Here is a 26,512-nt window from a genome sequence, read left to right on the forward strand (position 1 = left end):
ATACTATATATAAAGAAGCAATCTCAAGAGATCAGATTATAAATGTAACAACCCTGCTGATAAACTCATCACAGAAATGAATGGTTTCCATTAAAATACCATTGTGAACCATTAGCAACCATTAGCTTTTTGCATTAAAACCATTACAAAATTGTAGTGTTTTGGGCATTATTCCTAAAGGATTAATCTGCCAGATCACGAGAACGGTGTGCGCTTTATGATTTTTACACAAGTTTATTCGCAGTTTACAATACAGACACGGTGTGGTGTCATTTGCCTGTCAAAAATAGCGCTTTACATCTTAATATGTGTCAACAGCTTTAACCAGCTGACCAAGTTCAGAAATATGTCATGATTCTGCCGCATCTTGTCATGTTTCTCTTGGCCTAGTGGCGGGTTCATGACAGAACCCCATGTTTTATGTGGAGAGAGGCATTTTGACCCTTCTGGCCTTCTATATGCTCTCTCCAGGTCTCGTTGTTGTTCCTGCCCTCTTGTTTCCTCGTTAGTGATACTTATTAGTTCATGCCCCGCACCTGTCCCCTCTTGATTTATCTCCCTATGTATTGACCTTGTGTCTCTTGTCTTGTGCTGGTTCATTGTACTGTTGTGTTTGTGTCATCTGTGGTGAGTTCCTGTGTTTTGTGTAGTTTGGTTTATTGTAGTTATATGTCAAGTGTTATTATTAGTCTAGTCAGTCCTTGTTCCCGTTGCCATGTTTTGTTATGTTCCCCCCCGTGGGTGTTTGTTTTGTATTTATATTTCATTAAATGTCTTGTTAACCCCTTACCCGCTGTCACGTGGGTGGTGTCTGGGTCCTCTGTCCTTGTCCTCACCACCCACGTTCATGACAGAATGAACCAGCCATATTGGACCCAGCAGACAGAGGGATCGCAACGGTAGGGGTCGATGCCGCCGGGCTCCCCTCCAGGGTCGAAGGCGCCAGACTCCCTTCCAGGGTTGAGGCCGCTTGGCTCCCTTCCAGAGTTGGGGCCACCGGGCTCCCTTCCAGGGTTGAGGTCGTCGGGTTCCCCTCCCGGGTCGAGACCGCCGGTGTCCTGTTCCCGCCACAGATCCCTGCCGGCATCCCAACCGGTACCCAGGCCTGCCCAGTCGACACCCCGTCCTATGTGTTGTTCCTGTCCCACCAGCAATCCAGCCAGTGTCCTAGTTGCTGCCCAGCTGCCAGAGAGCGCTGCCCAGCCGTCGGAGAACGCTGCCCAGCTGCAAGAGTGCGCTGCCCAGCCACCAACATCCTGTCCTGACGACGCCCAGCCCTGCTTAGCCAGTTGCCCAGCCGGCATCCTGTCCGTGTCAGCTGGCAATCCAGTCCATGTGTCAGCCAGCAATCCAGTCCGTGTCCTTGTGTGGACTATTTTTTTCCCTTGTTTGGACTACCCCTTTGGACTCTTGTGTTCCCCTCCCTTGAACTCTTGTGCTTCCCCCCCTTTATGGTTATTGTTATATCATGTTTCCCTGTTTTTTTTTTTTTGGTCATGTCACAGTCTGTCTTGTCTTGTTTGTGCCTTGAGGAGCATCAGGTTTCTGCTCCTTAAGGAGGGCTTCTGTCATGATTCTGCCACATCTTGTCATGTTTCTCTTGGCCTAGTGGCGGGATCATGACAGAACCCCATGTTTTATGTGGAGAGGCATTTTGACCATTCTGGCCTTCTATATGCTCTCTCCAGGTCTCGTCATTGTTCCTGCCCTCTTGTTTCCTCGTTAGTGATAATTATTAGTTCATGCCCCGCACCTGTCCCCTCTTGATTTATCTCCCTATATATTGACCTTGTGTCTCTTGTCTTGTGCTGGTTCATTGTACTGTTGTGTTTGTGTCATCTGTGGTGAGTTCCTGTGTTTTGTGTAGTCTAGTTTATTGTAGTTATATGTCAAGTGTTATTATTAGTCTAGTCTAGTTAGTCCTTGTTCCCGTTGCCATGTTTTGTTATGTTATCCCCCCGTGGGTGTTTGTTTTGTATCTATATTTTATTAAATGTCTTGTTAACCCTTACCCGCTGTCTGCGTCTGGGTCCTCTGTCCTTGTCCTCACCACCCACGTTCATGACAGAAATATATGAAAAGGCACTTTATTTACACGTCGCTCCCTTCACGCGCACTCTTAACTCATCGGGAGAGAGAGAGACTTGCGCTTATTCTGAAATTACAGTCTGAAGGACAAACATACTTGTATGATCTACCTGTTTCTTAAGATGAAACCCTGAAAAACTACATGTCATTGGAAAATTTTCAAATTCTTTTCCCGATTTGCGAGGACAAACATACTGTAGTAAAAGTGGTCATTTAAATGTCACCTGTACCACAGGTGGGCACATGTGGGCCCAAAGTGTTGTTACAAAGAAAAACACTAATATTCTCTTCTAAAACTAAATCAATATCGACAAACTATATTACACAGGAAAGCTCTCGGACTGTAGTTTTCAAACATAGTGAGAGTTATTTTGTTTTGTTTATAATGTTGACCTTGACCTTCAGGTGGATCCATTTGTTAGGAGTATGAGTGTTACATATACAAAACACAAATATCCTATTCAAAACCAACAAACAAAAAAACTGTATATTGTTGGAAAGCTCTAAGAATGTAGTTTTCATATTTCTTTGTCGTTTTGCAATAGGTCAAAGACAGTGAGAGCAATTTGTTTTGTTTGTGATGTTGACCTTGACCATCAGGTTATAAATATGAGTGTTACATATTCAAAACACAAATTTTCTATTCTAATAAAGAAAAAGCGAAAAATCTTGATAACCTATATATCATTTGAAAGCTCATAGTCTCTAGCTTTCAAATTCTTTTCCATTTTGCGATAGGACAAACGCAGTAAGAGTGGTCAGTAAAATGTCATCTGTACCACAGATGGGCCCAATTGTTATCAATGTGAAAGTTACATATTCATAACTTTAATATTTTATTATAATACTGAAAAGACATCTTAACAATCTATATATCGTTGAAAAGTTTTCAAATTCTTTTGTTATCAATGTGAAAGTTACATAACTTTAATATTCTATTCCAGAGTTAAATTCTTGACAACCTATATATCATCTGAAAGCTCTGAGTCTGTAGTTTTCATATTTAAACTATAGAGCTTGTCAATCGATGTCACGCCGTGTTGAATGTTGCGCCATCTTGGGAGGATGGCAGCTAGTGCGTTCAATGCAGTGTTTTGTTTTTCTTGTTTGATTAGGAAATATAACTATGGTACTGTATGTCGGTCTTGCTATGTTAAAAACTACAATAGCATTACACAGAGTCATTCAGGAAAAGCCCATGGTTCTTTCACTTTCCATTTCTCCATATATAAAACAAAACAAGTAACGGTACATATCAAAACAATAATAGCAGTGGAGTATTATCCTCCCAAGATGGCGGCGCCACTGCAACATGCAACATAGGGCATGACATCAGCTTCACATTCTCTATTGTGCAAAAGGAATGATGTAGTGGCAGTAATTCCAAAAAATATCTCTGACTCACAGTAATTTTATCAAATGTTACTGACCTACAGGCTGACCCATTAGGTACTATTATATGTATTATTTACATTTATAATACTATTTTATTGTAAATCTAAAAGAAATCTCAACAACCTATATATCATTGGAAAGCTCTAAGATTGTACTTTTTATATTTGGACACATTTTTTAACAAAAATTTCTGTTGTGGCAGTACTTTAATAATTTGTAAAAGAGTATGCAGCAAACTAATGGAGCATTCAAGACACCAACTGGCCCTTGGTAGTATAGTGGTTAAAAGTATCACAGAAACTTAATTTTTCATTATATCATCTTGAAATTTGAAACACAAATTGGTTAGAAGTCTGGCTTTCATTTTCTGGCAGTTTCAGATTTTTTGTAAATAAAACTAGTTTTGTTTATTTTTTATTTTTGTTAAAATAGAGTTAAACCTAATTAAGCTTAATTTAATTTAATTATATTTTTTAACTTCCGACATCCCTTAAATAAACTACAAAATGTCTTCTTTAAAACAAGAACAAGATTAGGCGTCTAGACCAAAGCGTTCCAGAGTTACACTAATTGAAAGGTTAAAATCACCTTTAAGCACCACCCCCAAAAAAGGGGACCGACAGCTAAGGGGTTAAATACACCTTTGAAGGGTATGCAATATAATTTTGATTTTAAAAAAGTCCATGTAGCAAAGAATACACATATCAAACTTGTTATAATGGAATGTCCTTTGCAACAATTATAAATAATGATTAAAGTTGTTGCATTTGAAAATACTAGCATGATCTTCTAAACAAACATTGTAGACATAGGACATAGGTCAACTTGTCAAACTTTGAAACTTTGAACTTTGAAACGTAGACATTTTTGGCCAAACTGTTCAGAAGTTATGAGCAAAAATAGCAATTTTCGTAACCCCGGACCACTAGGTAGCACTGCGCCGAAACACAGCATGTACCTCAGGTCATTCTTGTGATGAACCGATACATTTAAGATTGGCAAAGATACAGCATCAAATCCATTTTGGTGAGCTCTCTGTCAAATTCGTTAATGCACTGTACGAGAATGGATTGGACAATTAAAAATCTTTCAATAACTTCGACAAGTTCAAAAAAGTAATGGTGGGAAAATGAGCCAAGGATTCAAATGAAAAAATAATTTTGTTTCTAGCACTTACGGTTCATAAGTTATTATCAAAAATGTATGTGCCACGAGGTGGCAATGTCACCAATTTTTTTAATAACAAAGAATGTTGTTGTCAAATAAGGTTCCTGTGTATTGAATGAGAAAAAAAGAGAGATGGGCCTCAGTCAAACAACGTGTACCCCACAAAGCCAATGCACTAACCACTAGACCACTGGGCCTATTGTTTAGGGTCAGTTTGAACGTGGAGCCTTTGAAGGCTAAAATTTGCCAGTTAAAGTATGCAAATATGAAGAAATGTTCCATGAGATATACAGTGTTGCTGGAGTGCATGCATCAAACGAGCTGTTTTTGGCCATATGTTCATCAATGCATACGTTTCAAAGGAGTGGAATCCTGGCAATTTGGCAAAAGTGATCATGCCCCAATATTACCACCTTCAAATATTATCCTGTCATGTCTAACCTGTAATGTGTGCGCCCTTGAAATATTTAACTGTCTATGCCATTATGAGTAACTGCTTCATGAGACGCGGTGTTGCTTGTGTGCATGCCACCAAATAATTATCATTAACTATATGTGCATTTATGCATAAGTTTGAAGGGGGTAGAATCATGGCAAGTGGGCAAAGCAGATTCTGCCCCAATATTACCCCCTTAAAATATAATGCTGTCATGTGTAACACGTAGTCTGTGTGGCCCTGAGTGACTGCTTCCTAACACATACAGTGTTGTTTGTGTGCATGCATGAAACTAATTGTTTATGACTATACTGTATATGCATCCATGAATAAGTTAGAAGGGGGTAGAATCGTGGCAGTCAGGCAAACCAGATGCTGCCCAATAATACCCCCGTCTGGAAAAGTTATTTCAAACATTTAATCACACACAATTCAGATTAAAATATTTTTTAAATCATTAGAAACATTTCAGTCAAGTGTTTCCAAACTTTTGACTGGTACTGTATATTGAAAGTTCTGATTGTTAAAAGTTTGTTCTGAGAACTGTTTTGCTGCTTTTATTTTTGAAGCACAAAAACACATTTTTTTGTCTCCGTCCCATATTTTCTTAAATGCCGCTGGCTTCAAAATTAAAATGAGAAGTTTAAAATCCTATATACTGTAGAGTTGTGGTCAAAACCCCTTGCAGAATCTGAAAATGTTGAAAATTTAAGAAAAATAAGAAAAGTAAAAGTAAGTTTGTTTTTGAATTATTACTGTTATTTCACATAACAGATGTTTACTTACTTTTTTAACACAGAATTATACCTACATTTATAAAAATAAGCCAATTCAAGACTTAACATACCTGTGCGCCTGATTCTTAATACTGTACGATGTTACCTGAACAATCAGTGACATTTTTATGTTTGTAATAGTTGTTGAACAAACTGTTGTCTGAAGGATTTTTCTGAAGACCTGTGGAAAGTTTAATGAGGTAAATCTATAAATATATTGTGTTGCCTTCTTGAACATCAGGGAATGTTTGTATCTTTTGTAATAGTTGTGTATGAGTCTCTCAATTCTCCTCAGTGTGAAAAGATGAATCTCAACATTATACAGTCACTACTGGACAGAGATCAAATATGTAACTGTGGTTCTCAAACTGTGGTATGCGTACCACTAGTGTTACTTGAAGAGACCCCTGGGGTAAGTGACATGACAGAAAACTTTATATATTAATTTACATTTCGTGTTTTAAATACAATTTCAAATGTTTAATACATGATTGATAAATACAGAATACATCTCAGCCTATGTGCAATTTTAAAATAGTTGTATTAAGTATCGTTTATTTATCATTGGTCGATGTAACTCAGGCGCGTGATGGGCAGCAGAGCGGGAGCAGACAGGCGCTTGTGATCTCGCTCTCTCTCTTCCGACGAGTTGCATGCAAATTATGTTTTTTATGTATTTCTGCACTTGAACCACTGTTTAAAGCTGTTGTTAATGCTGTAAAGCGCTAATTCAACATGCGTCCGCATCTACTCGAGGTTAAATCAATGAAGCGCCCTTTGCAATGTATTTTTGACGCGTCGCTTTGACAAGAACCGCTGTATAAAAGTCTCTGTTATATACAGCTGTTCTCTTCATGTTTAAGTAAACGTTTATTTAATTATCTAATGTGTTAAATATTCTTTTCACATTGTTTGTCTTTAATATAGTAGTCTTTCTGCAAGTCCCCACAAAGTTAATAAATCCCCCATAAGAGTCTATTAATTTAAGTGTTTATTCATGTGATTTTCTATGGCGGTCAATAGGTGGTACTTGGAACAACTAATTTGATTAAAAGTGGTACTTGAACTGAAAAGTTTGAGAACCACTGATGTAGAAGATGCTGAAAAAAAATTGTGGAGGATCTGGAGGATTTCTCAGAAGACCCCTGGACAATTTATCAGCTCAGATCAAACCAGAAACTCTTCAACAGTGCCTCGCCACCTACAGCTGTGAAATACTTTACTGTCATAAAGCAATAAGCTCTAATAAGCAATGGGTTACAGTGCATTTTATAACAGCTGCGCTATTATACCCTGAGCTGTTATAAAATGCACTACTATAAAGCCCAATATTGTCCTTAATTAAAAACATTAAGTTATCAGAACATAACATTATTTAAAATACAAAGTTTTGGCATCAAAGGTGTGTTTAATGTACTCATTTACGGTATCCTTGTGAGCACTGTTAATCAAACGTTCATAAACACTCCCACCCCAGAGGATGAGACAAAATCTACAGGCAAATGAGTCAACTATACTAGTAGCACAAAATCATAAAACTTGGGAACTTTCCTTGGTACAAAAACGTTTTGTAATTCTGTTTTCTATAGTTTTGTCCCTGATCCGTGAGAAAAATTATGTACTCAAAATTATGTAAAATGATCATAACCTGGCTATATGTTTTGTTTTCTTCTATAATCCTTAAACTACAGCATGAACTCTGGTTGGAAATGACAGCCTTCACTAAACAGAAATCTCTTGGTTTGAATCCAGAGATGGCGGCATATGGACTTCTGAATACTTTGAGTAGTAAGAAGAATGAGATTTTAATGGCCAGCTTCATCTCTAAAGCAGTGATCTACACCAGATCTCTCTTCCCTAACCTCTTCTTTGCCATAATGGTAGCAGAAGTCAAGACCACTACGGCTGAGGAGATCCCAGATGATTTCAAAGAAATGAAACGAAAGAACAATTCAGATTTGCTTCACATATAATGTTTAAAGTCCCCGTGAGGCGGATGTGCATTTTCAGATTTTAACTAAAGACAAGAACTGCAAACATTACCACCGGGGCCAAACCCACACTTTGCCCAGTGTACCCACACTTTACCCAGTGTACCCACCACACCCAGCCCACACTTCCTCCACATGCCCACACACAGCCCACACTTCCCCCAGTGTACCCACAGCATTCCCAAGCTTCCCCCAGTGTACCCACGGCATGCCCACACCCAGCCCACACTTCCCCCAGTGTCCCACAACATGAAATGAGACAGTAGAGCAAAAGTAGCAGAAATACAGTGTATAGGAGGAACAGATGTCTGAAGTGACAATGAAAGAAAAACGCTGTTCCCCATTTTGGCAAGGACCCCCAGTCCGGGGTGTCGATGAAGCGTACCAAGTTTTGTACCGATAGATCGATAAATGTTTGAGATACGGCATAAGATCCATTTTTGGGTCAACTTTGAAAAAGTTGACAGCAAAAATCTCAATTACGGAGCATCACTTCTATTCAGCACAGTCCAAAGATCAGGTGAGCCCATTTTCGTGACAATCGGTCACAATTTCTAGGACTAGTAGTGAAAAAATGCAATACTGTACTTTTCGAGATGGCTGCTACTGTAATGGGCGGAGTCTTAGTGTAACGCATGGAAGGCAATGAGCGTGACGAGTGCTTGACGTGTGCCGAATAGAATTTTTGTACATCAATGGGTTCAAAAGTTACAGCCGTTTGAAAAGTGCATTTTTGAACTGCTGGTGGCGCTATAGAGTGAGTGCTAGAGACCCCATACTTGGTCACATGACTAATGAGTACCACCACTACGAGTGTGCCAAGTTTTACCATTTTCCTATGTACGGTTCATAGGGCTACCATAGACTACCACTGAAAGAATAATAATACTAACAGAAGCAATAGAAGCCATAGCCCCTTCGGGGCTTGGCCCCTAATAATAATTATCAGGGTACATGAATTAAAAAAAGACACATATTGATAAGCTATTTACTATAAACGCAGCAATATTTCATGAAAACAGGAATTCTCATTTTTTATTTCACTGGGACTTTAATGAATTGCTTCATAAGTGTTTATAAGTAAATCCAGAACTTCTTAAAAAAAAATTCAAATTGTCTTTCATGCCTAATGTGGAGGCGTGTAAGGACTTTGATTTTGAAAAGGTTTTGTTGTGTAAAAGTGGTGGCGAGCGGAAGAGCGGAAGGAGAAATTAAGCGTAACTGCAGGGAAGGTTAAAAGTTGAAAAGTTGTATTCTCGTGATTTTTATTTTTATTAGTTGATAATTAAAAAGGATTGGACAAGCATCGAGGGGAGCTGACTAGAAGCTGGACCGAGCTTGTGCTATCGTGAGTGTAGATCAGGGATTGATCGGCGAGAAGCTGAACTGTTGGTCGTACAGCTCACCGTGCTAACGTGGATGAGACGGTGTGTTGGCTCAAGTCTTCGTCTTCGTCTCGAGCTTCGTCTCGAGCTGGTGTACTGTGAGTTTTTTTACCCGCTGTGTAACCACGGCGGGTGTTGTCGTTAAAGATGTACACGGGCGTTTTTTTTTTTTTTATTTTTTTAAAGCAGCTGGACTCCAGTGATTTTGCTACTCGTCGTTTTTGGTACCATAGTGCCGCCGTGTGGACACGTCGGCTTTGCAAATTCATTGACACTTTCTTCTGAAAACATTTTTCTTTTCTTAGTTCGTTTTTTTTTACAGATTTGCCGTAGTTGGTGAAGATTTTGATTTTTTTTTTTTTTGATGGACTAATGAACTGATAATCGAGGTTGAGCAAGCGAATAAATTCGCCTCACGGAGTTAAAGGATTGTATCATCTACCGGAAACGCTTTAGAGAAATATCTCCCTCCGTGTTATTTCACCTTGGAACATTTTTTTGTGTTTAACGGTAAAGAAGAGACTTTATTTGTTTTAAACAGGAGCCAATTGTTTAAGTTAGTTACCCTGCCATACTGGACTCTTCAACAGCAGCTCGGTTCTACTGTGAGGTAACGTTTTCCATTGGGATTGTAAACCTCACTCAAGAATGAGAACTGACATGAGTGAACTATCTGTAAAATACTGTTGAGTGTTCTAAGTGTTAGCTGTACATCATTAAGAATTGTTGTTTTCCCATTTACTCTTTATTTGAGGATTATTGTGGAAAGAAAAGAAATTTAACAAGGTTAATCTGAACGAAACTTTGTTTTTCATTATATGCTGTACTTTTTCTTGGTGAAACCCTAAGAAAAGTGAAACAAAGAGTTTATCTTGTCTTATGATTGTTGCTTCATTCTGTTCATTCTTTGCTACACCTTTAAGAAAATAAGTGTAAAACCTTCATCTGGGAGTAGGGGCATTCCTCCTGTCTTGTTGGCTGGTAATTGGGAAAAGGATAAATTATTTAATCGCTCTCCAAGGGGCATTCTTAGTCTTGGAGCCTTCTCCTCATAACTAAGTCATAACTAAAATAGAAGGACACAATCAAGACAAGAGAAACACATACTTAAAAGCTTAAGTATAGGAATTAATTGTTCTAGGGGTGGGGACATGGCTCCTTTCATTTTTCTAGTCGTCCTAGATGGTGTAGAATAAAATCCCCTACAGTGTAGTGAAATTCCAGCTACACTAATATCCTTTAGATGTCTGCATGCATACTGTACAACGATCAACTTTGAGGTCACATGTTTATTCTTTTTATCCACATTTTAGAACAGGGATGGGCAACTTTCATAATGATGAGGGCCAGCATTTTTTCTCCTTCATACCAGGGGGCCAGATTACTGTATTAATCTAGAGACACGTTTTACAATTTACTTTTTATTGAGGGAACTCAATATACAATTAATGCCACGAGTTTAAATATAAAACTTGTGCAATTATGCTCATTCAAACAGCCAACTTTTTAAATAAAAACAAATGTATGCATTTCAACCAAGGTACAAAAACACTGTTTTTGATTAGTAGCCAAGAGAACATTTTTAAACTACCCTCTGAGAACAGTTAAAAGTGCTATATAAAACAGTTATTAACTGGGAAAAATTAGTTATTAAATCCCTATAAAAATAAATTAAAATAGTAATAAAATACTGAATATAAAAACAATTCAGTGCATACATTTCTCCAAACACATTAATTTATAGATCATTTCATGACAACATTCCTAATGCCAAATAGTCTTAATGAGATACCTGTGGCTTCTCCTGCTGGTGCACAATTGAATCAATGTCAATCTGAAAGTTTGTACAGCCAACCTGCAGTAGCTGAAAGAGATGGTCATCTGTCAGTCTGTTTCTGTCTTTTGATTTAATGTGCTTCATTGTTGAGAAACTACTTTCACAGATGTAAGTGCTGCCAAACATACTGAGCATAAACAGTGCAAAATCTCTGAGGAGGGGGAAACGGGACTCAGGTAGCAGTTTCCAAAATTCAAGTCCTCTTTCATTGCGCCTTGCCTGGAAGAAGGGGTCGGACTGAAGTTCGCAGAGTTCTAGCTGCATCTCACCAGGCTGCTCACTGACAGCTGCGTTCAGAGGGTCTGCGAAGAGGTCTATGCGATGCTGCATGGCGTGAAAGTCCTGGAAGCGAATTCTGAATTGCTCTTGTAGACTTTCGATGTCTTTTTTGTACTTTGCAAAAAACATCTCGCATTCGGGAGTATCTTTGCGCATCTCCTCGCAGGCAGAAAAGTGTGTCAAATTTACCGGATCAGACGAAAATCCGTCGTGAAAAAGGATGAGTTTACGCTTGAAAGCAGTCAAATGACCGTAGAGATCTGAAACAGCCTGAGACCGTCCTTGTAACTGTGTGTTCAGATTATTCAGATGCGCAGTCATATCTGTGAGGAACGCGAGATCGCAAAGAAATTCTGGATCCCGTAGATTGCTGCAGTAAGCGCTAGTGTCCGATTTGATACTGTCCTCCAGAAACACAGGGACTTCGGTCCGCAGCGCAAAGAATCTTTCCAGACACTTTCCACGACTCATCCATCTGATGTCTGTGTGCATCAGTAAATCCCCATAAGTAGCACTGACTTCATCCAAAAAGGCCGTAAACTTCCTGTGATTGAGTGCCCTGTTTCCACCTCGAATAAGATTAGTGACTTTTGTCACTACATTCATGACGTGACTGAAGTCAAGAATCTTCGCACACAGGGCCTCCTATAAAAGAAAATTAGTTACTGACCATGACACAACGTTTCATTTTATTTAATGTACTATGAAAGAAAACTCTACTAACCTGGTGTATTATGCAGTGCAGTACAGGACAGTTAACACCATTTTTCTTAAGTAACCCAGCGAATCCGGACTTTTTTCCTTGCATTGCTGGTGCTCCATCAGTAACAACAGCAGATAGTTTAGCAAAGCCTCCATGCTCATTCACCGCAATTTCAACAGATTTAAAAATATCCTCTCCCTTTGTAGTGCCATGTAATGATACCAACTTTAACAGCTCCTCGTGTACATCAAATTTTTCGGTGATCGTTCTTGCAAAGATTAGGAGCTGACTGACATCCGTCACATCCGTGCTTTCATCCAGCGCGAGGGAAAAGTATTTGCAATTTTCTATTTCCTGTTTTAGCTTTTCTTGGATTTGACACTGTATGTCAGAAATTCGTCGTGTTACCGTTCGGCGGGACAAAGACACCGATTCAAAGTTCTTGGCCATTTTCTCGTCTCCAAATGCTTTGGCCATCTCAATCGCGCACTGTTTTACAGTTTCGCACTCTGATAACGACTTTTTCGCTTTCGCAAGCACGAGTGAAACCGCATAAGATGCCTTCAATGATGATTCTTGAACCGTCATGCATTTAGTGAAAAGGTTTTGCTGACGATGTATTTTACCTTTTAAATCTGAAATGAGAGCAGTTCTTGCATCACCGGTGTATCTTTCGTATTTTTCTTTGTGAGCAGTTGCGTAATGCCGATTTAAATTGAAATCCTTCATAACCGATTTCGTTTCCAAGCACACCAAACACATGGGTTCCCCCTTAAACTCGGTAAAAAGATAATCTGTTTCCCATCTTGCCTGGAAAGCACGGTTTTCACTGTCAATTTTTCTTTTCTTTTTACTCATTTTGGTGAACGTTCTCAATAGCGCACATCTCCTACTACGGTTAATTAGTGACCGGCAGAAACAAGCGCCCTCTCCTGGTTGGAGAATTAACAGCAGTCTTTTCATTTTTCAGCGATCATACTGATATGGTCCTGCGGGGCCGTATTTAAAGATAATGCGGGCCGTGTGCGGAGTTCTGGTGGAGGTGTGATGAGAAAGCCTGATTGGAGATTACAAAAATGAAGCTTTATGTATTTCTCATTTGTAAGTCTCTTAGGATAAAAGTGTCTGCTAAATGATTAAATGTAAAATGTTTTTATTATCCTAGAATGAACTATTTCTATGTACACATAACGCGGGTCCCCTTACATTGAATTGCTGTTCAGTTTTGTCTTTTATGAATGTTTTGTTGATTCTCTCCTGTTTTTCTTAAAGCTTCACTTTACACTCCAAACACAAATACTCAAAATATAAAATATTTAATTTAGCTTTAGTAACATATTTTCACATAAGGGTGAAGTCTTATTTTTCTATGTTAGACATCACTTTTCCCTCTACTTTATGGGGTCCTAAGAAACGACAAGTCATTTTTCATTTCAAAATAAATGATCAGCATACTTAAAGGCTATAACAGGAGCAAAGGTAAAAATAATAATGTTGTCGTGTTAATGAAATTAAAGCTATCAGTTAGGTTTGGTGATGAGGCCTGGCAGAATGTTCCCGTTCATCCCAGAGGTGTACCAATAGAGGTACCAGGCCAGTGAAATCATTGCAAAGATTTGATAAACCTTTGATTGTGGACCTGTGTCCTATATGAAAGGGTCTCCTCCCATAGATGAAAGTAGGGAATTTTGTCATGAAGCATTAGGGTTTTATTTTCAAGCCAGCATGGTGTCAAAAAGGGACGAACCCAACCATTGGGTTAAATTAACAGCAAATGGTTTATATTTGACCCTACAATGGGGTAAAATAACCCAGCATTCTGGGTTGAAACAACCCAGCATAGGTTAATTTACAACCCAGCGGGTTGGGTTCGTCCCTTTTTGACCCAACCCAGCATTTTTTAGAGTATGGCTCTTTTGGATTGTCTAGTTCAGGGACGGACTGGGACAAAAATTCAGCCCTGCGGCACTGTAGCCACACCAGCCCACATTACCACACCCACACAGCCCAACCCACCGACACGCGCATTCATTACTTACATTTGTGTACAGATGGTGAAATAATGTAAGCAGCATATAACAGATATTTAAACATTTATTGTATGTGACTGGCAAACGATGCTTAGTGCTTTTCTAAGGGCATACGTTTTGTTTTCTGCAAGCTCTGCACCTCTTGTGTACTCTGCTTCATTTGCTTGCTCTTTTCCTCTACTTGATGATGGGCCTGAGTGTCATCATTATCTGGATCACTGCTTGGGCTTTGCCTCATTCTTATTCTGAATAAATATATGCACTTATGAAACAATTATAGGGGACCTTATTAATAATTATGACCCAATGTACATTTAAGTTCAAATGTCTATGTAGACATCATTAGGATTGTTGTCAAATGTGTTCCCCTCTACTGTAGAGTTAATTATAAACCCAAAGTACATTTGTGTGTCACTGTTTTTTCCTACCTCTACCACACTCCTTTCTGTCTCTCCTAGGCCTACCGTAGCATCCTTCCTCACAGCACTGGTACTGGACGACCAGGGGTCTCTGGCTGTACTGATTCCAGCAACATCCTAGTTAATAAACATTACAGCAAAATGTTTTCTCACTGACTGCTCTCAGAATTGGAATACACATGAATTAAAACAAGTAATAACAATAGCACTAAAGGGAATAGAATAGTAAAAACTATAAATAGTAGCATCAGTAATAAGTGTGTTTGTGCATGTGTTTGTGTGTGTGTACCAACAGATTTTTACCTTTTTAAATCTTTTAAAGTCATTTATTATATACATTTGTGAATTAAAGTATGCTGAAGTGTTGCCCGTGTGTGCTGCATGTGCATTTGTGTGTGTTGTGTAAAGGTGTGTGACATTAGAAACTGGCAGCAACTGTGTCATGGTGTCTCTCTGCTGTCTTCCTACCTCTATGACACTTGACCTGTCTGCACTGGGTCCAGCAACATTCTCGTCTTGAGTAGATGAACACACAATTCAGATAAGAGAGAATATAAGTTAGCCAATGGCTTATAATACCTCATCTAACTATTGCATTGAAGTGCTTATTAATTACATACTATATAACCTTTTTTACATACTATACATACTGTAACCTATATATGCATGTGTTCAATGTTTTATTTTAATATTATGACATATTTATTCAAAGTAATGTTCGTTACAAATGTCCACAGTACTATGGCTTTTATTCTAGGTTTTTGACGTGTAATCACAAGTAGCCTACAGCAGTCTCAGTCTGTTTAGTAAACCGTGTTTACCCTAAATTCCACCTTATCTACTGATATTTCAGCCATGCAATTCAAGCTTAACCAGTCTAACCAGCTAACCAGTGTTTTCTGTTTTCTTACCTCTATGGCACTGCTGTCCTCCGGTGCAGCAGCCGAATTTAAAGCCTTTTGAAAAGAGTTCGGACTTAAGAGCCCTTTTTTTGCTTTTGCTAACTTTTTCTGCACCGCCTTTCCTTTTTCTACGGTCCATTATCTAGATTTGACTGACAATTAGCTTGTGTTGCACTCCCTGATAGCACACTCCATCTGGCTTACGTCTATTTGACGTCTGCATTTACATCTACAATCCATCATTTGCTCATCTGCAATTCGTCTCCGAGACGTCTGTACATCTGTAATACGTCTGCTAAAGATCTGGAGATCTGAAAAACATCTGCTGTGTAAAAACATCTGCTAAACATCTTAGAAAGAGCTGTTTTACATCCTAAATCATAAACATCTTACAGACAACTTATAGATGTCTATATGACATTTGACAGCAGACGTCTCCGAGACGTATTGCAGATGAGGAAACGATGTATTGCAGATCTTGCAGATATAAATGCAGACGTCAAATAGATGTAAGCCAGATGTAGGTGTGCTATCAGGGCTGGCACTCCGGTCTCCCTCTGATGACGTCGTGCATGACTGAACGGCCAATTCTGATCTCCTGACCAGGCCGGCGGTTGCTGACTGGGCCAAATGCTTAACATTTATTAATATTATTATTATTGTAACCATAGTGAAATTGTGCAAGCGATAAAAACCAGTCCTGTTTCGGCCTGTAAAATATTTTTTACAATTAAAAAAAAAATCTTAAATAAAAAAATGGTCCCGGCCCCTCTGGCATTTGCCAGATGGCCAATCCACCGCTGGTCTAGTTTGTTTGTTAGAAAATTCTACAAAATATGTTGATATGCTTCCATTTTTTTCCTCCATTTATTCATCATTGGAGTTTGGGTTCCTCGCCACAGCAGGGCAGTGTTGTTTTGGTCACTGGGAGACTGCATTTATTTATTTATTTGATATTATTTATTAGAATGATCTGGCTTGGTCTATAAACACCATGCACTGTGCTGTGTTTTCTGTTTTTCTTATTTGCTCCTGTAAAGCTGCTTTGGAACAATGGACATTGTGAAAAGCGCTATCCCTGATAGCACACATACATCTGGCTTACGTCTATTTGACATCTGCAAGACATCTACAATACATCGTTTGCTCATCTGCAATACGTCTCGGAGATGTCTGCTGTTAGACGTCATATAGACCTCTAGAAGATGTCTGTAAGATGTTTATGATTTAGAATGGATGTAAAGCAGCTCTTTCTAAGATGTTTGCAGATGTTTTTACGCAGCAGATCTCCAGATCTTTAGCAGATGTATTACAGACGTTCAGACGTCTCCGAGACGTATTGCAGATGAGCAAACTATGTATTGCAGATGTAAATGCAGACCTCAAATAGACGTAAACCAGATGGATTGTGCTATCTGGGATATAAATAAATTGAATTAATGTATTATTAAAATAAACAAATTCCCCTCTCTGGAGTTGAAATTGAGTCATTTTGTAATATGCTGAGTTTCAGTTCCTTATAGACGGTTTCATCTAAACAACATAAACAAACGTTACTGCGTATGCGCTCTTTTGTCACCCCAATTGAACTTCCAATACACATTCACAAACAACGCCTGTAGATTAGTTCTGATAACAATCAAAAGAAACCGAGAAGAACCGTTACTTGGCTAAACTCTTCTCTCCAACATTTTGAATTTAGACTGCCAAGCTTAACCGCTAGATATCAGTGTACCATACGGTTTCTTTAAATGCGTCAAAACCACAGGACCCATTTAACAAACTGTTTATTTAATACAATTATTATACAATAAAATAATAATATAAATTAATATGAACACAAATAAATAAAATATAAATAGTTATTATATTTAAATTAGTAGACATTAGCCAAACACAAACCGGAAGTTAACTGGGGGTCAGGTGCATCTGATGATACGGTTTAAACATGAATCACTTCCACACGTCTAAAACAAGAGAAGATATTCGTCTTATTTAAGAATCTTTTAATTGATGTTTGTGAACTAATAATTAGGTCAACTCCTATACTGGAATTACACAGGGAAATAAACAGGGAAGTGGAATATACTGTGATAAAAAGTGTTTCACCTGAAAAAAAGTCATATGCAGGCTTTGACGTGAGGATGGGTAAATGATGACAGAATTGTTATTTTTAGGTGAACTCTTCCTATATCAAGTCTAATTCAGTTCAGTTCTTTGGATGGTGGGTTAGTCAGCTCTGTTTCTGGAGGATTAGCTGGTTCAGGTGTGTTTGACAGACGTGAACTCTTCAGGAAGGAGCCGGGTTAGCTACCTCCATGTCATGATTAAATTTATGATAACAGACACTCAAAGTCCTTCTTAACGGGGTACATACAAGTCTGCTGAGTTTCAAAGTCGATTGATCAGTACATACCGGTTGGTTGGTTAATTACGTAATGGGAACCGTTATACCTGTAAAACCAGTATTAGACAGATTGCCCATCCTGTCTATTGTTGTGCAGATGATTGAAACAGTATAAAAGACATGATCCAGTTAGTTTATACTGAACGCCTGCACTGAAATTCTCTCATCTGCTCCTTCTACTGTAAGTATCTGTCATTCTGTCTTGTGTTTTGGGCTTATAGGCAAAATAACAAAAATGTAACAAATTACAACAAACCAAATGATTTATATTATACTATAAGCTGAATGTGTTTGTATTGTTTAGTGGACGTTGGAGATGGCCGTTGTCAGCTTTCTCATTCTCATGTGTGTTGCTTTGAGCAGCCCTACAGCAGGTAAGAGTCTTTCTCTCACACACAATGTCAATCTGATGATGATGAAGCAAAGATGTTCAGAAGTTGATTTGGAAACATTGAGAGATGTTGCGAACTCTCTTTTATTCAGTGCTTAAACTTTTTTTTCAAGGTTCTGCTGAAGAACGTCTTTATTTGTTTGGGCTGCTCTGTGTGGATGGTTTCAGAATGGTTTATATTAACACATGTTTACACCTGAGCAATTCCAGCATTATGCATGTGATATATTTCTCGTCAAAACCTGAAATATAAATTCTCAGAGAACGTATATTAGCCTACCAATATATTGATCCATCTGTTTATAATTTCCTATTTTCCTGTTTATAGCCCAGACATCAGAAAAACATCAGTCTATACATGTTTTATTTTTAAGAGTATGAAATAATACTGTGCTTAGGCGGCGTGTTAGTATTTTCACCCCAATAAATGAATTCAAGTCAGTTATTTACATCATTTGCAGTAGTTTTTCGGTCGCAAATATCAGTTTAAATCTCTGAACATTCATTTCGCCATTTTTTGTAATAAAAGTGCGATTTTTGCATGTGGAAGTCTGAGAACTGCCGGTGCTCCACACAGAGATCTGGGGCCGGTTGCATAAACTGCTTCGAGTCTTAGAAGTTAGTCATCTAATCCACTTTGAATGCAAAGAATGGTCACACCAAAATATTAATTTGATTTAGTTTATAGAAGTTAATTGATAAAAGAATCAATTTATGACATTTTTTAAGCGCCTAAAACAGGGGTTGGCAACAGTAATAATATCTGGCCGCGCCAGCATCATTATTTTGATTATTTTGCCCGCAGCTGACGTCAGACGTCACCATCACGTCTTTAGTGTATTTACCTTCAAAATAAAAGTACGAGAACGTTTTTTGCAGCAATGTTTTATTATGAAATGAATTGAGAGCTTTTATTTCTGAGGAGTCTGTCGATCGCTAGACACACTTCTAAAATAGCCGTCATGAAATATGGGGTATGAATAAACTAACAGTGAAGCATAATTTACTTAATCAATTATTATTATTATTATTATGCAGTTATTTTAGGCACTCTTTAAATAAAAAATGACAAAAAATATTGGCTGTAATGTCACAGAATGTCGGACTGAAACGTAACTGCTCTTTTTCAGCCTACTATATTAAGCTGCATTCACAATAAAGCACAGTTTCAAGTGGTCTATTACAACTTTTCCTGAAGCGAATTCATTAAGTGCCATTCTTTTTAAAGATCACTGTCAACAAAGATGAGCAAAAAAGTGCTGGACAGTTTTAACACGATGCTGCATCGATCAACAAACACCCATAATGACTTCTGATAGCTTATTTATTTAGATACTGTATGTAGTTATTATAAATGAAGTATATTGTAAATGATACATCTTCACTGTTAATGATTTCTGTACAGATGATAATGAACGTTTGGCATCTTTCGTTTAAGGAACTTTTGTAGATGTACAGTATTCATCTGATGACATTTCTAACATGTACTTTACCTTTTCAGGTCTCCGTCCAAACAGACTTTCTCTCGAACCCTCTGAACTAGGTATGTGAGTCTTACTGCTCAAATAAAGCAAACATTATACTTACAGTAAAGGTTTAGGGTCACTTGACCTAAATGTCAATCATGATATAAAAACTCCTTTGAAATAGACGTGTACTTGAATGTTCCAAATGATTCACGGTTTGGACGAAATAAACCAGTCAGTAAGAACCCAGAATAATGTAGATCATCCTGTAACGCTGTTTTTAAAATCTCAAGAAGCGGCTGCTGATTAAAAGAATATTATAAGCTGTCCTCAGTATAGGACTGGGTTCTACTGTATTTAGCTTGCCGTATCATGGTTTGGGACACTTGATGAGCATGAATACGCTGATCTCTTTTGTTTACACGTAACTCTTTATACTGTGCATTGGGATTGGTCATGTAAGGACTGTCTGTCTTACAGATCCTCTTGACATTCCACCTTGTTGGCCGGGCTGGACACATTCTGATGATCGCTGCTATAAGCTATTCAAAACCCTCAAAACATGGACTCAGGCTTCGGTACGTACTCAACCAACCCAATGAACTCATATTGACCAAAGTTTCTGAGCACTTCTCTCCCTCGCTCTCTCTCTTTCAATTTCAAGGTACTTTATTGGCATGATTGTGTGTTCTTACAATATTGCCAAAGCATTGAACATATAACAAAAGACATACAATAAGTACAAACATGAGATTAAAATTAAACTAAGGTGCTGAGTTAGGCATAAATATAGAATGAAATATAAAATGGAGTATATGTAAGTAAACAAATGAAATATGGAAATAAAATCTCAATATCAAAAGTAGCCTATATTTCAGGCAGAAACATGAGAATGTAATAAAGTCAAGAGTGTAGATGTGCATTGATTGTAGCAGATGAAGGCAGTAGTTTGTGCAGCTGATAGATGAATGAAGCAGCAGCTGATGTGTCTCTTCTCCCCCACTAACATCTGCATTCGCTCTGTTTCTGAACACCTATCAAACTCTGAAATGACCTTTGACATTTTGTGAAAGTGTTTCTCTCTCATATCTTTAAATTGATCACAATGTAGGAGAAAGTGTGTCTCTGTTTCGACCTCACCAGTGTCACAGTGTGCACAGACTCGTTCTTCCTTTGGAAGCCATGCTTGTCTGTGTCTGCCTCTCTCTACGGCCAGACTGTGATCACTGAGTCTGTATTTGCTCGGGATCTATGGAGGACTAAACCTGCAAAAATTATAAATAAATAAATGTATAAATAATTAAATATATAAACGAATAAATGTAATAATATGAAAATAAATACAGGAATGAATGGTTTGATAAAACAAAATAATTCGTTTTAGCTATTATTGATCTTAGCTTTAACTTTTCTTTTCATTTTTTAAATTGATTTATTATTTTTTGTGTCCATTTTTAATTATTTTTTATTATTATTATTATTATTTTTACATTTATTTATTTATACGTTTATTTATTTTTATGTTTATTTATTATCGCATGTATTTATTTCCACTTTTATTTATTTATTCTTGAATTTATTCTTACTTTTCTGTGTCTTGTATGATAATTAGATGGGTTGGTCTTGCCTACTATTGGTTCAGCGTAGATTGAAGCGTTTGATCGATTACTCTTGACTTGTTTTGGACTAACGTCACGTCACTCACTGATCGTTTGCTTCGTGTATAACGTTAAGTAACTATGGCGGGCGCACAATTAGCTAGAGAGTTACAGCATTTAGCCAATGAAGTCGATAACCATGCATCAAATGACTATGTGTCATTTAGATTAGGTGCGCTTATTGATGATTTATTACAGATTGACGGCGAGATAAATGACAAAGTTCTTCCTCAGTTGTTAGCCTCTTCAATGCGCACATTCACATCTGTGCGAGTCAGAGGGTGCTATGGTGGATGATGGTGCGCGTTAAACGTATGTTAAGACGGGTAGAAATCATAAAGCTCAAAATGTAATAAAGGTTTGGACCACTTTAAGTCGTGGTAGAGGTTAGTAGAGGCGATTTTGTAGTATTCACAAGAGCTGATATAGTAAATGATGCCATAGTAAGTGGAATGAAGTGTTTTTGGTAGTCCAGATGGCTTAACCTAGTATTTTGCAGATAAGATTTAAGAGATGCTTCACCTCTGTAATGTCTGTGGAGCCAGTGTGTTGTTTGCCTTTCACCATCTCAGCATAGGTGGACTGTTGTGATGGTGAGAGGGGCTGTGATGTTCTGTCAGGAACCTTTGGTTGGTGGGTGGAAGAGCCCATGTTTGTAGGTTGGCTGATGCAGAGCTGAGAGGTACTTGGTTGAGTTTCAGTTTGTTGTGGTGTGGTTGTTTGCTCTTTATTGGACACTTTTTGCAGTTGAAGATTTGATGCGATGGCTACTGCGTCTTGTGTTCTGGTGCTGTGGGAGAGATGATGGTGTGTTTCTACCAAGAGCTGAATCTTTCAGGTTTTTAGCAAAGGTTCTTACACTCTCTTGGCTTAGATGCACATGATCATATACAGTGAGGGAAATAAGTATTTGATCCCCTGCTGATTTTGTAAGTTTGCCTACTTACAAACAAATGAAGGGTCTATAATTTTTATGGTGGGTTTATTTTAACTGATAGACACAGAATATTAAAAAAAATCAGGGGAAAAAATGTTATATAAAGGTTATAAATTGATTTGCATTTCAGTCAGTGAAATAAGTATTTGATCCCCTACCAACTAGCAAGAATTCTGGCTCCACAGATTGGTTATGTGCCTATATGGACCACAGATTAGTCCTGTCACTTTAAGAAAGTACTCCTAAATCAGCTTGTTATGTATATAAAAGATGCCTGCCAACAGAATCTGTATCTTCCAGTTCAACCTCTCCAACACCATGGTCCAGACCAAATAGGTTTTAAAGGATGTCAGCGACAAGATTGGAGACCTGCACAAACCTTGAATAGGCTACAGACAGAAGCTTGGTGAGAAGGAGACAACTGTTGGTGTGATTATTTGGAAATAGAAGATATACAAAATAACTATCAAATGCCCTTGTTCTGGAGCTCCCTGCAATATTTCCCCAATGGGGTAAAGATGATCATGAGAAATGTTAAAGATCAGCCCAGAACTACACGGAAGAAGCCTGTTAATGATTTCAAGACAGTTGGGAACACAGTTAGCAAGCAAAACATTGGTAACACTTGGTAACACGCTATGCCACAGTAGACTGAAATCCTGAAGCACCCGCAAGGTCCTCCTGCCCAAGAAGGCCCGCCTGGCTCGTCTTAAGTTTGACAATGAACATAAAAATGATTCAGAAAAGGCTTTGGCGAAAGTGCTGGCACTGCTGTGAGACCAAAATGGACTCCTGTGTTTGGAGGGAGAGAAATGCTGACTATGAGCCCAAGAACATCATGTCTACAGAGAAGCACAGTGTTGGAAACATTCTGCTTTAGGGCTTTTTCTCTGCTACAGGTATACAGGATGACTTCACCGCATTGAGGGGCTGAGGGACGGGCCCATGTACCGTAAAATCTTGGACGAGAACCTCCTCCCCTTAACTAGGTCACTGAAGATGGGTCATGGATGAGCCTTTAACATGACAAAGACGCAAAACATATTGCCAAGACAACCAAATAGTGGCTTAAGGAGAAGCACATTAAATGTCCTAGCCAGTCTCTAGACCCTAGTCCTATAGAACCTCTGTGAAGGAGGCTAAAACTCCAATTTGCTGAGCGACAGCCAAGAAACCTTAAAGATTGACAGAGGAGTGGACTAAATGTATCCGGACACATGTGCAAACCTGGTGACCAACTATCAGAAATGTCTGACCTCTGTGCTTGCCAACAAGGGTTTCTCCACAAAGTACAAAGTTATGTTTTGCTTGGGGATCAAATACTTATTTCACTGACTGAAATGCAAATCAATTTATAACCTTTATATAACATTTTTTCCCCTGATTTTTTTAAATATTCTGTGTCTATCAGTTAAAATAAACCCACCATAAAAATTATAGACCCTTCATTTGTTTGTAAGTAGGCAAACTTACAAAATCAGCAGGGGATCAAATACTTATTTCCCTCACTGTACGTCTTCTTGGATGATGTGCAACATTGACTGCTGTGAGGCTGGAGCATGCAGAAGTGATCTTCTGGTTAATGTTGCCAATCAGGCCAGTGGGGTAGTCCTTTCTGTGGAGCAATGTGGAGATGGTAATATTGGCCTGTGGGAATTCCCTGAGGGCTTTCTTTGCCATGTTTATGACACTGTCAGCCACTCTTTCTCTCTGGTTATAAAGGTCGTTGGTTCCTGTGTGGATGATGATGTTCTGTGGGTTGTGTAAGTTGGACTGGTGTAGCAGTTGGAGTGTACTGTTGGTTGTAGAGCACCAAAATTTTCCGACAGCATGCTTGGGAAAGAGCTTTTGGTGGTGTAGGAATTTTCCATTTGAGTCTATTAAAATTGCAGTTTTTGGTGGTTGCAATTTCTGGGCTTGGTGTTTCTGGGAGTGCTGTGGGGTCTGATGGGTGCGTTTTTGAGAACCGTGCTGAGCTGGCTGTGTGACCGTGTTGTCGTTGGTCCTCTGACAGTTCTTTGTAGTGGTAGGTTCTTTGTCCGTCTGTGAGCCCGTGGATGAGCATCTGCGAGGGTTTGTTTGAGTGATTTGAATAAAGCTCTCCAGCTTTGCATTAATGTTGTTTATGAGAGTGTCTTTTTCTAGTAGATCCTTCTTCAGTTTAGACATTTCGTCAGTGAGAATCTTGTTGTCTTTTTGGAGGTTTTTTACAGTTGTCTCTAGTACTCCTGTTCTGATTTCGTTCACCTTTTTAAGGGCCTTCATTTCCTCTCTTAGCTGTTGAGAGGTGTCTGCTTCTTGTAGTCTGCTTTCTTTAAATTCAGTGATTTCCATCTCCAGCTGTGAGAGGCATTCCTGAATGCGTTGAATAGACATGGTTGATCTGGGTGTGTGGGGGGCTTTTTGTGTTTGTGGCAGTGATGTCATTTCTTCATCTGTTGCTGTTGTTGGAGGCAGAGAAGACTTCTGTTTCTCTGCTAAAACTTTCAGGCTTGCAAAGTCTTTCTCAAATTGTTGGAGTCTGTATTCTGAGCCCTGAATCATAATAGTACCATTGTGGTACAGGTTGATGTTGAATTTCTCTCGCACTCTCTCTCTCTCAATTTCAAGGTACTTTATTGGCATGATTGCGTGTTCTTACAATATTGCCAAATCATTGAACATATAACAAAAGACATACAATAAGTACAAACAATTAGAGTAAAATTAAAATAAGGTGCCAAGTAAGGGATAAGTATAGAATGAAATATCAAATAAAGTATATGTAAACAAATGAAATATATAAAATAAAAATATCTATATCAAAATGTACATTTTAGGCAGAAACATGAGAATGGAATAAAAGTAAACAGTGTATATGTGCATCTCTCTCTCTGTAGGCAGACTGTACGTTGAGGGGTAGTAATCTAATCTCTGTCCGTAACGGCAATGACCTTTCCGCGGTACAGTCTGTCATGGGCTTGGAGGTCCAAAAAGGTGTTTGGATTGGAGGCACTGATGCTGTTACTGTAAGTCAAAAGTGCTGTAAAACACTCTCATCTTGTCACATCAGACCTGTTGTTTGAGCCAGTCACCTTGTGTGTACTGTATGTGTTTACTATAGGAGGGACAGTGGTGGTGGCGTAATGGTGAACCATTTTCCTGGACGTTCTGGTCCCCAGGACAGCCTGACAATCTTGGAGAGGAGGACTGCATGAGTGTTGGCATTGGAGGTATTTCTCTTCTCTTCATTTGTACTTTAAACATGTTTAAATATGCTGACTGAAATATAACTGCACTCTATCGCTCTGTTTCTTTCTTTTCCAATCTCCCCATTTAGGACTTGCCTATGATGAGAAGTGTAATAAGAACCTTTACTATGCTTGTTCTAAAAAATTGCAGACCTAAGCATGTCCATAAACACACAGACTGAGACCCAATATAACACAACCTTTGAAAACACCTTACAGTAATTCACTGTTGTTACGCTGAGATATTCTGTGTGATATATTGAGTGTGATTTTATACAGTTTATTACAGATTTATTCACAGTATAAATGTTCTCAGCTCTGCATACATTTTACAATAAAAAGTCTTGCAATATTTACAGTAAGCCCTTTTTTTAAACAGGGTTATGTTTAAAATAACATACTATTACTGATACTCTTACTGAGTGCATGTGCACAGAATATGATTTTTTATGCATCACACTTTTTTAATTAAACATTTGTTCAATACTCAAATAACCTGTTCGGTACTGCATCCCATAATGCTGTGGTCACCAACCTTTTTGAGCCATGATCCCCGACCTCGGAGTTGTTGAAAGGCAAGATCTACCACTCAAAAAGTTGAACCTCCAGCTTGAGGTCTTTCATTTAGCCTATAACTGTGGGTCTATTTGAATGACCTGAAATTCCTTGTTCCACTTTTCAGATGCAACTAAGCAAACTCTGTAACATCAGTGGGCCAAAATGAGGTGAAAACACCGATTCAAACACCAGTTCAAGGACTTCAATTCACACATGACAGCTTGACATTAAAATGAGGTTAAGAATAAGTTTAACAAGACCCTAATTATTTAGGTATTTACTGTATAAAGATGTGTTATTTATGATGCATTCATTTGCTTTACTTTTATTAAGTAAATACAGAATTTAGATGGAAATGTTATAAATCCACGCTCGCTTGCGCATCCAGTGTCAAAGCACAAAAACACGTACATCAACAAACAAGTGGTAATTTTATGTCATATGAATAGTTTTTAGA

General features: G+C 38.4%; 2 protein-coding genes across 2 annotated transcripts; one reads left to right on the forward strand and one right to left on the reverse strand.

Moving 5' to 3' along the window:
* Positions 1 to 10,887: 10,887 nt before the first annotated feature.
* LOC130562279 (general transcription factor II-I repeat domain-containing protein 2B-like) lies at positions 10,888 to 14,103 on the reverse strand. Its single transcript, XM_057347193.1, has 2 exons — positions 12,079 to 14,103; positions 10,888 to 11,999 (listed from the first exon to the last, which is right to left on the reverse strand). Exons 1-2 carry the CDS (start codon positions 13,018 to 13,020, stop codon positions 11,019 to 11,021), a joined length of 1,923 nt encoding a protein of 640 aa, XP_057203176.1. The 5' UTR covers positions 13,021 to 14,103; the 3' UTR covers positions 10,888 to 11,018.
* A 3,500-nt stretch (positions 14,104 to 17,603) lies between these two features.
* On the forward strand, positions 17,604 to 25,975 carry LOC130561835 (galactose-specific lectin nattectin-like). Its single transcript, XM_057346428.1, has 7 exons — positions 17,604 to 17,996; positions 18,120 to 18,189; positions 19,708 to 19,749; positions 20,153 to 20,250; positions 25,147 to 25,275; positions 25,371 to 25,479; positions 25,587 to 25,975. Exons 2-7 carry the CDS (start codon positions 18,132 to 18,134, stop codon positions 25,652 to 25,654), a joined length of 504 nt encoding a protein of 167 aa, XP_057202411.1. The 5' UTR covers positions 17,604 to 17,996; positions 18,120 to 18,131; the 3' UTR covers positions 25,655 to 25,975.
* Positions 25,976 to 26,512: the final 537 nt, after the last annotated feature.

This window comes from Triplophysa rosa, linkage group LG11, assembly GCF_024868665.1.
Source record: "Triplophysa rosa linkage group LG11, Trosa_1v2, whole genome shotgun sequence".
Taxonomy (NCBI): Eukaryota; Metazoa; Chordata; class Actinopteri; order Cypriniformes; family Nemacheilidae; genus Triplophysa; species Triplophysa rosa.

Coding starts and splice junctions, on each gene's coding strand:
- LOC130562279 (XM_057347193.1), bottom strand. CDS start 13,020: ATGAAAAGACTGCTGTTAATTCTCCAACCAGGAGAGGGCGCTTGTTTC. Junction 12,000..12,078: donor TGCACTGCATAATACACCAG/GTTAGTAGAGTT, acceptor TTTCTTTTATAG/GAGGCCCTGTGTGCGAAGAT.
- LOC130561835 (XM_057346428.1), top strand. CDS start 18,132: ATGGCCGTTGTCAGCTTTCTCATTCTCATGTGTGTTGCTTTGAGCAGC. Junction 19,750..20,152: donor TCTCGAACCCTCTGAACTAG/GTATGTGAGTCT, acceptor TCTGTCTTACAG/ATCCTCTTGACATTCCACCT. Junction 25,276..25,370: donor GAGGCACTGATGCTGTTACT/GTAAGTCAAAAG, acceptor TGTTTACTATAG/GAGGGACAGTGGTGGTGGCG.